Genomic DNA, 12,351 nt, shown 5'->3' with positions numbered 1-12,351 from the left:
CAACTGGTACTAACTGGCCCTCTTACTGGCAACCTTGATAGAGAAACCAAAGGTCAAAGAGTCATTCATCAGAGCTACAGAAGTCCAAGGGCAGCTAGGTGCTGCAGTGGATAGAGTTTAGGGCCTGGATTCAAGCAGACTCTTCTTTATGTGTTCAAATCCATCCTTGGATATATACTAGCTGTGTGACCCTGGGCAAGTCACTTAACATGTTTGCCTCAGTTCCTCATCCATAAAGTGAGCTAGAGAAGAGACTGGCAAACAAATCCACTATCTCTGCCAAGAAAACCACAAATGGGGTCATGGAGAGTTGGACATGACTGAATAACAAGAGCGGTCAGTCCGATGCCACACTCAAGACCCAAATTGGCTTAAACATATCATAAGAATGAAAAAATGAACACGAAAATTATGATTAGAAACATCAACAAAAGTTTTAAAAGCAGCCAGTCCCATTTCAGTTCAGAATGCTTACAAATAGCCTAAATTCTGGACAGCAGTAATAATTAACTGAGTTTGCTCTTAAAATTTTATAAACAGAACATAAGTGGAGAGGTAGTATACAGTAGTCTTCTTTTAGCTAAAAATGTCTTTTTACTTCTCCCTATCCTTTACTATCAATGAAATTTTACCTCTCTCTTATAAATAACCATTTTGATTATCAAATATAAATTCTAAAAATTTTATTTTTCAGTATATTTCTACATACCAATAAAATCCTATTGTGATTCTCCAACGTATCATAGAGGTGAGCCTAAAACCTGGAAGGCCATAACAGTTGAGTATATGCCAAAAGGTCCTTTTAGGTTGGAAAGGATTCCATCTAACCAAGACATTTACCCTCTATTCCTCAGGTCTACCCTTGGCCATTCTCACCTCAAGTATTCTCCACCCGCAATACTACTCCCTACCCCCAAAAAGATTCACAGAAACAAACAGTCTTGATTTCTTAAGTCTTATACTTATTCCTTTAAAAAAGATAAAAGGAATACTTATTATTGGATGCCAAGATGTCTAATAGTGCCCCTTAAGCTTTTGCTGAGCCTAATATAGGAGCATCACTTCTCTGCTGCTCCCTTCCCTCTACCATAAAGACAGGCCTCCACACTTATCAAATGTTTCCACTGACAATTCCCAGGCTTGTGCGGCAGGAATCTAGTCTACTGGGCAGAAATAAATCAACATTTGCAAAAGACAACTAAATCAGCACAGAAGGGAATTTCATTATTTTCCTTCATTTATTATTTCCATTCACAAAAAATAAGTTTTATTATTTTCCTTCTTTTTATTATTATTTCACTTTAGTCTTAATCATACCTAACTTTACAGTAGCAGATTAAACATTTCTGGTTAATGCACAGAAATGCCATATGGTTGCATGGAGGAAAGAGTCCAGCTTTTTAGCATGCTGTGAATAAACTTGGTCCTTTGATTTAGTCCTGTTTTCCTGAGTTGAGTTCATCTCTGTCATGGCTGCAAAAAGCGGGCTATCTGAGCTAAGAGCACAGTAAATGCTCACATGCCTTGTTCCTCAGCACCCTCACTGAGAAAGGCTGAGTCCATGTGTACCAGACTTTAGAAGACCCTCTCCTGAGAGATGAATCTTGCCTTCCTGTCTCATGTTGAACACACTGCCCCTAATAGACTGTTAGACTGTAACTGACAGTTAAATGAAGTGTGAATTACTGTGGGGCTCTTTATGTCTTCAATCATTTCATGTATAAAACAATTACTTTTCCCTGTTCTGTCAAAGGCAGGGTAGTAAAAGCAAGAACCCTTCTGATATCTATTCCCTGTTAAAGTTTGAATCCTCATTTCTGTGTGAGAGACATTTCAAAATCTATACATATAACTATTCTCATTATTTCCCCATCATTTCTCCCAATTCATGAACCTTCCCCAAAAAATCTATTTAGTTTTATTTTTCAAATTGTCACTGTAGCTAAAGCCCAACTCTAAAAAAATAATTCTTACCACAACATGAACATCGTCCATCAGTTCTTTCCTGTCTCAGGGTCATCAGTGCTCAGGCAAGAAATGCTATTTCAACTTATCCTTTATGATAAGCAGGAAGAAAAAAAAAACTTTAGAAAAGCTCCTGGTTTTCCAAGGAATTTTCACCCTTGCCAGGATATTCATTATGTTAGACTCATAAACTTGGCAGGAAATGGGGGTGGTACTAAGATTTCCTTCGAATTGCCTCCATTGGGTTACATGGGATGAGTACCTTGGATTCATAGCCCAATCATTCTCAACTTTTGTTATACACTCACCAGGATGGTGGGGGCAAAAGAGCCCACCCAAGGAACTATCAACTTATGTCCCTTTGCCACTGTATTTAATTCAACTCATAAGTACTTACTATATTCAAGGCCTTCTTTTAGGCACTAGAGAGAAAAGAATCACCAGATTTAAAATGAAAGTGTTTTGTCAAATGAAACTCTAATGATTTGATGCCTGTTTTCTGTTCAGGAGAAGTATAGAACTGACTCATGGGAGAAATAAAAAGAGGCAAGCCCATGAAAGCTGGCGTTGTAGATCCTCAGTAATCATATTTTTAAACCCACTGTTCTAAGGGGAGAACGTATCAAATATCACTTTCTAATGGCTGCTCCCCACAGTGCTCTCCTCTGACACTTATGTCCAACTATGACTGTGGACACACAAGAATGGAGACCTAAGCAACCACGATACCTATCAAAAGGAAAAGTAGCAAGGTTATGTTATGGACACTGAAGTTTTTTGCTACAAAATGTTATCATACTCTGGGTGAACATTTGATGAGAACTCATTCAAACTCCAGAATAACATAAAGATTTTAATTTGTTTAAATTCAACTTAAAAAAAACTGGAGTGCATTCTATGGGAAAAATAATTTCTGGGCCAGATCTTCCTTCTAAAGAAGACTGAATGAAGAGACAATATGATAGGGGTAAACAGAGGGCTGACCTCTATTTACAGGTCACAAAGACGTGAATTCAAGTCAGGCTTCTGACACATTCTGACTGTGTGATGCTAGGCAAGTCACTTGACTTCTCAATGTCCTTAAAATTCTAAGTTACAGATGTGCCACCTATCTTGCATCTGGTACACTGAATTTCTACACAGAACATTCCCTATGTGATTAAATCATAGATCTGAAGAAGAAAGTATAGAATTTAAATATGTTTTGAACACATATTTTAAAATTATATTTCTAAAAAAAGAAAAATAAAGATAAAATTTAAAAAATTAAATTAAATTTCTAATAATTTTTCTACTATTCCAGAGCCATCAAAGAAAAGGAAGTTTTGATGAAAAAAAATTTTTTTAAATTTCTATTGATGACATGAGATTGTGGCTAATAGCAGACAGGATGTCAGAAAATGGATTTCCCTGTAAAATAAACTAAAATTCCTAAAGGAAAAGGAAACATTATTTCTGGTGCCTGTAACAGTCTGTGGAAACAAAAGTAACTTCCTCTAGCTCACAACTAGTGTCTAGCTTCAATCAAGGTCCAATTTCTTCTTCAGGACCACTGTATTTATGCCGAATTGGTTTCTTTTCCAGAAAGCAAACTATTTTCTATAGAAATATTAATTCAATTTAATTCAACAAATAAAGCACCGTGAAAGGGGCTGCTTGTGTATCTCCAACTTCATACGGGATGTTATACTGGCAGTGGTGACTGATTTGCCTAAAACCATTCATACACCTGTATCTGGTTCCACATTGTGACCAACTGCTCTTATTTGTGAACTAACCAGCTTGAATTAGGGGTTCATTAGAATTAGTTGTGCCTACAGTAGAGAATAAAGAAAATTACTTATGCTGAGGCTGAACAGTTGGTCCCCAAAGTCTCAACCCTACCATGTGTCAAATGGCTAGTTTCATGAAATAGTCTCCTACTGGTTACTTTGGTTTAGTGATCAAGTAACTCACCCATAGTTGTCTGGGGCTTCCTAGTCACAGCTACCATGGACAATCATTAAAGGCAGCAGAAAAAAAGATGATTAATGATCTTCTTAACCCACTTGAAGGCTGTACCTTCACTGAAAAAGGATATACCTTAAACATTTTACCTCTTACCCTCTACCATTTTCAACTTGGAAACAGGAAATCTGGATTCCATTCACTGCCCAGCAAACCATGTGTCTAATAAATGGAAAGTACTATTTAAAAACTAGAAGGGCACTTCTTCCTGTCTTGCATACAATGGGTGGTGTTGAATACATTGCCCCCACAAAAACTGTCTCCTCTGCAAATTCTGAGGGTATATTTAGAACAAGCCATTGCAATAACTAGTGGGCTCACACCAGGGAATACATTAACCTTCCTCATCCTTCTAATAACACTCAAGCTCAGAATTAGGACTCCCTTTGAAATTAGGAGGGTAATTCAGGCCATAAACCAGTGTTTTCCAAACTGGGAAACTGAGTGACATAAGTAGTTTTGCAAAGTTTTCTGGTTTTCATCCTGAGATATGTATTTTCCTCTTACTGTCTCTGATCACTTTTGAGATTAGGGAATTGTGTCCTATGATGATGAATACATAGAAAGAAATGAAGAAAGGAAAAATACTGAGAAACGATAACCTAAAGAATAGCTAGCTATGATGTAATTTTAAGAGTTGACTTAGCCTGGGCTAAGAATTGTATCAAGTTATTTACTTAAGCAATACTTGTGCCTGCCCGTTGCTCAAAACCCCCTTTATTTCTTCATTTAAGGCTTCAAAATAACCAAGGGTGTCCAGCTATTTTATTGAGGTCACAGGACAATGGGAGAATAGATTTAAAATGTTTGAAGTTAAGGAAAATGAAAGGGGAAAAAAGCTAACCCATAACACAAAAGCTTCCTCTTAGGCTAAAAGGAAGCCAGTAAGGTCTAAAATTAACTCTGATCCATAAAGAGAATTCTGCACAGGAAACAGAGCTCCCTGTGATTTGTGAATCAGTCTAAGAGAACAAAAACATGGGCTTCCCTCCGCTTACCCTCCCAAAATCAAGTGACCTCACTGTTCACTAATCAATTCCCAATACTCCAAGCAAAGAGAAGCTATTGGAAGAGAAAAAAGCAGCCTGGGAGTCAAATTCAAATTCTCTGTGAGATAAGCCATCTGCTCAGAATGCTTAAAAGCAAAGCTTGACCTTGACTTCAAGTAAGCATGGGGATTTCTCTTGTTATTATAATTGAAGAGTGAGAGGTACAAGTGTAGCAGCATCTGCCTTCAATCCCTTCCTGATTGGTTAAGGTTAGAATAACTTTGCATTATTCCTTTCATAAAAGGTAAATAGGCTACTGAGGAGAAATTAAAGGAAGTAAAAGAAATTTACATACAGGGGTCCATAAACAAGTCAACAGTGACTTGCTGTAAGGGAAATAGGATTTCAAATACATGTTTGGGGAAAGCTAGTTTGCACCTTAATTTCTCTAGACCTTTAAGTTCCTGGTATTTCTCAGAATCCACACATTGGTCAAGTTCAAGAGAACAATTAAACTCTGCCCATAAAGCCTCAGGTGGGGGAGATGTAGCTAGAGAGAAATAGACCTGTTCTGATTTGTACACAAATATGGCTGCCATAAGTCAATGTGATTTCTACAGGAGGAAAAGAGTTAATGAGAGCTCTCCCTCTGAACACCTACAGTTCTTCTAGACCAATAGTTCCTAATCTTTTTTAGTATGAGGACCCCCTTTTAGCAACAAAAAAATTTCAGCCTCCCCAGCAATTTTACTAGTAATATCCATTGACTGAAAAATGACATAATGACAAAAGGGTACTGTGAATTCAGCAGTACTTTTAAATTAATTTAATCATAACATCATTTATATTGCTTAAAACAGTAATATGTGCAAGACATTGTTTATTAAGTCTTCTAAATGGCCACACTTAACATGGAAATGGATTCATAGGCCACCTGCAATAACTCTGTGCGCCCGCCCACACACACACACACACACACACACACACACACACACACACACTACACACTACACACACTCCATCCCAGAGTCTCTGATGATAGACTGGGAACCACTGTTTTAGAATGTAGCATATAATTTAGATCTTGATTTTATACTGTCTTACATTGTTTTCTAATTGATTCATGTAAGTCTCATCTCCTCAACAAAATTCCAAGGACAGGCACCGTGTCTTCTTTTATGCCCCCTATAGTGCCTACCACAGTGCTGGGCACATTGCTGAGTACTTAATAAAGACTAGGTGGTTGGATTCATTTCAGAGACAAGTTAAAGATTTGTCCTGTAAGAGCAAATAAAGGTATGTATAAATACAGGCAAATCTGAACTTCAAAGAACTTAAGGAAAATTAATTCTTCTGCCAAGGTCTGTCTTTCCCTCATGCAGAGGTTCAGCATGTCCTTACAAGTGAAACAGCATGCAGACTGTGGCTCTTTGAACTTATCTGTTTTGAAAGTGTATTAGCTCTAGGAGGAATAGACATCTCCCACAATCATAAATTGAGATTCCAAATTTTTCTTAAAATTGCATTTCAAATTTAACATATAGATCTTGTTCTTAAGAATATAATAACTGCCAATCAATTTCATATTTTTAACTCAAAAAGCCTACTTTTGCCACTAAGAAACCTTTTTTAGAAAAAAAAAAAGTAAATATAAGCTACACAGCTGTGAGTCACAGACTAAACAAACCAGTTCCCGTGTGCTAGTCTTACTTATTATGAATAGCTGGGACAAACTGTATTAATCTATTGACTAAAGACAGCTGTGGCCTATTGTCAATGTAGTCAGCAAATTAAGATGTCACCAGATCCAAAATAAAAATATAGATTTGTAATTGATGTTTTCATTGTCCCTCAAATTCTTTTCTCCATCAGCCTACTTGAACCTTTAAAAAAAATAAAGCCGTATAAATTTACTTTGCAAATGTGAAATGTGCAGACACAAGAGATGGAGAAAAAAAAAATACTTGTTCTGCCATTCCATCAATGCATGCTTTAATTTTACAAACGTCTCTTAAGAAAGACTGTGCCAGATCTCTTCTGCCTGCCTGTCTAAGAGACAGTGCAGCATGTCACAGACAGAACAATGGACTATGAAGAAGAAGACACAGGAAGATCTGGGTTTCAGTATGGTCTATGACACATGCTGGCTGTGTGACTGCAGGAAAGTCACTTGACATCTCAGGACCCCAACTACGTAAGAAGCTCAGGGGAAACCCTGCCTGGGCAGAGGGAGTGGCCTCCACCAGAGTTCTCTATGCCAATGAAATTGCAGTCTAGACAAAACAGAGATACTAGAAGCCACAGATGGGCACAGATCTGCAGCATAGGTCGGCAGCCACCTCCTCCAGGATGCCTTTCCTGATTCTTCCAATCATTAGCACATTTCCTCGCCTGAAATTATTTCCTTGAATTTGGTATTTACTTACTTGTGCACATATTATATTCCACCCCCAAATAGAATGCAACCTCCTGGAGTCCAGGAACTGTTTTGTTTTTAATTTTGTACCCCACTAGCATCCAACAAAGGGCCTTGTACAGAATAAATGTTGAAGAACATTTAGTGAATTGAATTGTGTAGAATCTGATGAATCTCACAGAAGTGGTGATGAAGATAACATCTTGGGGAAATTTATTACTTTCAATAATCCTCATCCAAATAAATTTGCTATATTGGCATTGGGGCATGAAAAACCTCTTGTATGCAGGAAATCTCATGCTTCAAGGGTTGAATGAGAATTCTCACATTACCACAAACTTGGATGTCTTCAACACAAAGAAATACAAATAGAATTGAAGGGAGAGAAAATCTTTTAAAGGAATAATCATTAAAATGATGTGTTTACCTAATGAGAAATGTACAAACCCTATGATAGATGGTTCACACTTCCTCAGAACCTAAAGCATAAGAGGGCAAGGACCATTTTATATGTGAATTCCATAAAGTGCCTGATAGGCTGTGGCTGCTTAATAGATGTTAGCGATATCATTTATATCTGGAGGATTCTAAACTGCTAATAATTTTCCCTGCAGATATTCATTTATTCATTCAGCCACTGGTAAAGCACCTACTTAACCAAACTAACTGCAAGTATACAACAAACAGAAGGAAATGAGCACAGTAACCTACTGTTGGATAAGCCCAAGATCCCAGCTACTGGACCAAGAACTCACTAGTCAACAAAAACTGCTAGGAAAACTGGAAAGTAGTACACACTAATAAGGTAGAGACTAACATCTCACAGCATATACCAAGATAAGCTCCAAATGGACCTAAAGGGCGATACCATAAGCAAATTAGAGGAGCACGGAAGAAAACATCTGTCAGATTTGTGAACAGAGAAAGAGTTCATGACCAAATAAGAGATAGAGAGGTTCACAGGAGGCAAAACGGACAATTTTGATTACATAAAATTAAATCAAGTTTCTTCGGTTAAAGTCTCATTTCTAAGATATACAGGGAACTGATTCAAATTTATAAGAATAGAAACCATTCTCCAATTTATAAACAGTCAAAGGATATAAATAGGCAGAGGAATAAATACCAGAGGAAGAAATCCAAGCTATAATAACCATAAGAAATAATACTCAATCACTAATAAGCAGAAAAATGCAAATTAAAATAAATGAGGCACTATCTCATATGCTTCAGATTGGCAAAGTTGACCCAAAAACAAAATTTACAAATACTGGAGGGGTTGTGGTGAAAATAGGTATTTTAATGTACTATTGGAAGAGTTGTGAATGTGTCTGGACATTTTGAAAGACAATTTGGAACTATAACCAGAAGCTATTAAACTGTGTACTCCCTTTGACCCAGTTATATCACTACTAAGTCTATATCTCAAAGAGATCAAAGAAAAAGGAGACAAAAAAACTCATATGTACAAAGATATTTATAACAGTTCTTCTCATAGTGGCAAAGAATTGGAATCCAAGAAATGCCTATCAGTTGGGAAATGGCTGAAGTTATGGTATATGAAGATGGTGAAATACTATTGTACTACAAGAAATTATGAAAGGGGAGGTTTCTGAAAAACCTGGGAAGACTTGTATGAACTGATGCAGTGAAGTGAGCAGAACTAGGAGAAAAGTTTATATGATAAATGATATATTGTTTTTGAAAAAAAGCAACTTTGAAAGACTGAGGGAACTCTGATTAACACACTCAATAGCCATAAATCCAAAGGACTCATGATGAAACATGTTATACACCTCCAGAAAGAGAGATGATGGACTGAGCATGAAGATGAAACATATTTTCTTTCTTTTCTTTTTTTTCCCCTTTTTGGGGGGTGGGGGGGTGGGAGGCATAGCTATCTCTAACTGGTTTCATTTTTCTTGCCTTCTCAATGGGTCAGGGAGGGGGAAGGAATGAATTTGAAATTCAAAATAAAATGAAATTTAATTTAAAAAATTAAGTTGATGTTATGGACTGAATTGTAGCAGTAACTATAATAATAATGATGATGATTAATAATAATAGTTCTATATAATCATGAAAATACTGAAAATTTTTGGGAAAAGAAAAAACTAGAAGAACAAAAGGTCCACCATAAACCTCTGTATAGATCTCCTATGAGGCAGGTTTCTTGGGCCACTTAGCTCTATACATCACCATTCCCTGCAAAGGTCTTTCCTACTGGTTAATGTTTCATCACACACCTGTACATCAGCATATACAGAGGAAGGGGTTCAGCATTCATTTTACCTATCTTCGTTCCACCAATAGCTTTGTTCTGGTCAGCTTTCAAACCCCTAAAGTCTTACCTGTCCAGGAGCAGCTCCAGCACTTCCTTAGTGGAGGCAAAGCCCCTATAAGTTGACAGGAAGATGCTGATATAGGTAAAGTCATTGTCTCCAAAAGCTGTCAACAAGTTCTCCACGAGTTTCTCCAAGGTACCAGCTTTTATGGTCCTGATTTTACACGTCTCATACTGGCTGACTGTATGTCCGGGAGGCAGTTGGTCCCCTTCAACCTATACAGTGAATCAAAGAAAATGCATTGAAGAAATAGTCCCCACAGTAAAGCTAAAAACACTGAAATTCATTCAGGATAATGTCAGTTATTAATAATGATGTCATCCACATATATATGTGTGTATATACACATACACATATACATATGCATATATGTGTATATCTATTTATAAATATATGTGTGTATACATATATATCTGTATATGTATATAAAACTTTCACATTTGCAAAGAATTTGTTTCCATCATGACATCCTCGAAAGGCAGTACAAAATTATCCCCATTTTGTAGATGAGCAAACTAAGGGTCAGAAAGTTAAACTGACTTTGTCTAAAGTTACCCAGCTACATGAGTTGGAGCCAGAATTAGAATGCAGGTCTCCTTACTCTAGATCCAGTGATACTTCTACTCTCCTGTCCTGCATTCCATAAAAAATATAACTGAGATTGATACAGTGCTTTAAATTTTACAGAACACTCTATGATCTAGACATGCAGCTAATAAGTGTCAGTATGATATTGTAAGTCCAGCCCTCTTTCCAGTAAAAACAAAACAAAACAAAACTAGAGCAACATTATTATTTTTATAGGATCAGAGAAATTAGAGCTAAAAGAGACTTGGAAATAATCTAGTCTAACCCTCTTGTTTTACATATTAGAATCTGAGGCCTGGAAATGCTATGTGATTTTACCTAAGGTCACAGTCAACTAACATGCAATAGTTTCATGCAAAAGAACCCTCTCTGTATTTCTGCAGTCTACTTCCTTTGCCTTTTGGTCTCGCTTTCTCCCTTCCTAGTATTCCAAGTATTACTTCAGAGTCAGGCCATTGGCTATTTTACCTGTCTCCTCCTGTGTTAGGCTGGGTTGCTGGCAGGTTTTGTCAGGGTAGCTTCTGAAGGATTTCTAGGAACCTGACTGACTGCCATTCCCTCACTATTCTTACCAAATGCCATCTAGAGCCTCCCTTTCTGCTGTTCTTCCAATGACACACTCATATGGAATGTTGGCAAAAATAATTTTTGGCAACAATTCCATTTCAGATATCATCCTTGAAGAAGACTCTAGTCCTCTCCTTTCCCAACAATGAATGTTGAGTATGTTAAGATCATTCAGAGCTTTGACCTGAGGTCTTGTCATCCATGGGTCTCAAAGCACATTAGAATTAGGTATTTTCAGTTAATCAGTAAATGCTATTCTCACCCATTGAGCAGACAGCACTAGGCTAAGCTCTGAGAGAGTTAAAAAAGAAAGACATGAGGACTTGAGCCCTCTTTTCCAGGAATACATAAATTCAAAGAAAAATAAGCAATAGAAGCACATAATATCAATAAGTTAACTCTACAAACAGATGAGCACCTAAGGACTAAGGACATAGATTTTAGTAGACTAATATCTACTATGTACAGCTTAAAAGAAAAAAATATATAGCACAATTAGAGGAGGAAGGCAGAGAATATCAGGCAAATATATACATATATGTATGTATATATACACACATATATGTATATACACATACACACACACAGAGTGTGCCTTCCTTTACACAAATATTTCTGAAACTTACATTTAGATCAAATTTTCAAAAACTGAATTATATTTGACTTACACTCAGGAAACTGCCTCCTTCAATGTAATTCTGTGATAAATGCTTTCCCAAAGCAGGCAATCCTGGTACAAAGTCAGGAATCATTTCACAGGTTTTCTGGGTTGAGCTGAATTTCTAATTTAAATTTTTTAAAGTCAAAGTATGCTAGTCTATGCAAATCAAGGGTACAGGGCAAAGAAAAGAGAGAACTGGGTCTATAAATGAAGAAATGTTGGTCACTAAAGTTCTGTACATTCTCTCTATTAGGCTTCTTAAAACTGAAAGCAATTATGAGAAAACTAGCTGATTTTAGATGAATTGTGGCAACTAGTAGTAGCCACTAGTTTTTAAAGGAAGCTGGAATAAGTTGGCATCATGATGCCCAACTACAGAGATTAAACAACGCTAAAATCCTAACAGCAGGATTTGTAACAACATCAAAGTTGGCTTTCTTTCCTGATCTCGTTTTTGAAAAGGGCTTTCCTTAGTGTGATGTTGTGGTTAGAGCAAATGCTGGACATTCTTTATGGCTTATGGAAACCTCTTGACACTAAAAGGAGTCAAAGCGTGACCTAACTTAGCCTTTCTGGGCTTAAAATGTTATTAAGTGGTTATGATGATATGCATTAAATATAGAATAATTTTTAAATTATGCAGTAAATCAATATACTGCATATAAATACTCTTTACATTTTATTATTTTTTTAATTTTAAGAAAGGCCAGTCTATTCTAAAAAGTAGCTTTCATTTTTGGCTTTAACTCATATACATATATACACACACACGAACACACACACACACACACACACACACACACACACACACAC

The 12,351-nt window shown here is 36.7% G+C and overlaps 1 protein-coding gene across 5 annotated transcripts in view; it reads right to left on the bottom strand.

Annotated features, from left to right (window-relative positions):
- Window positions 1-12,351, bottom strand: part of RGL1 (ral guanine nucleotide dissociation stimulator like 1) — a 211,609-nt gene that overhangs the window by 96,090 nt on the left and 103,168 nt on the right. For 4 of the 5 annotated variants that reach the window (XR_003569639.1, XM_027868474.1, XM_027868472.1 and 1 more), the window contains exon 3: window positions 9,729-9,937. Coding sequence is in view for 4 of the 5 variants with exons in the window: in XM_027868474.1 (XP_027724275.1) it covers window positions 9,729-9,937 (209 nt within the window). In the remaining variant the exon portion in view is untranslated. Of the gene's footprint in view, window positions 1-1,974; window positions 2,051-9,728; window positions 9,938-12,351 lie in introns of those variants that run through there. The other variant, XM_027868473.1, reaches the window with a different exon arrangement.

Source organism: Vombatus ursinus, unplaced genomic scaffold, assembly GCF_900497805.2.
Source record: "Vombatus ursinus unplaced genomic scaffold, bare-nosed wombat genome assembly UNPS02014789.1, whole genome shotgun sequence".
NCBI lineage: Eukaryota > Metazoa > Chordata > Mammalia > Diprotodontia > Vombatidae > Vombatus > Vombatus ursinus.
Note: the sequence above shows the minus strand (reverse complement) of the source record. Positions and strands in the feature narration are given on the sequence as shown.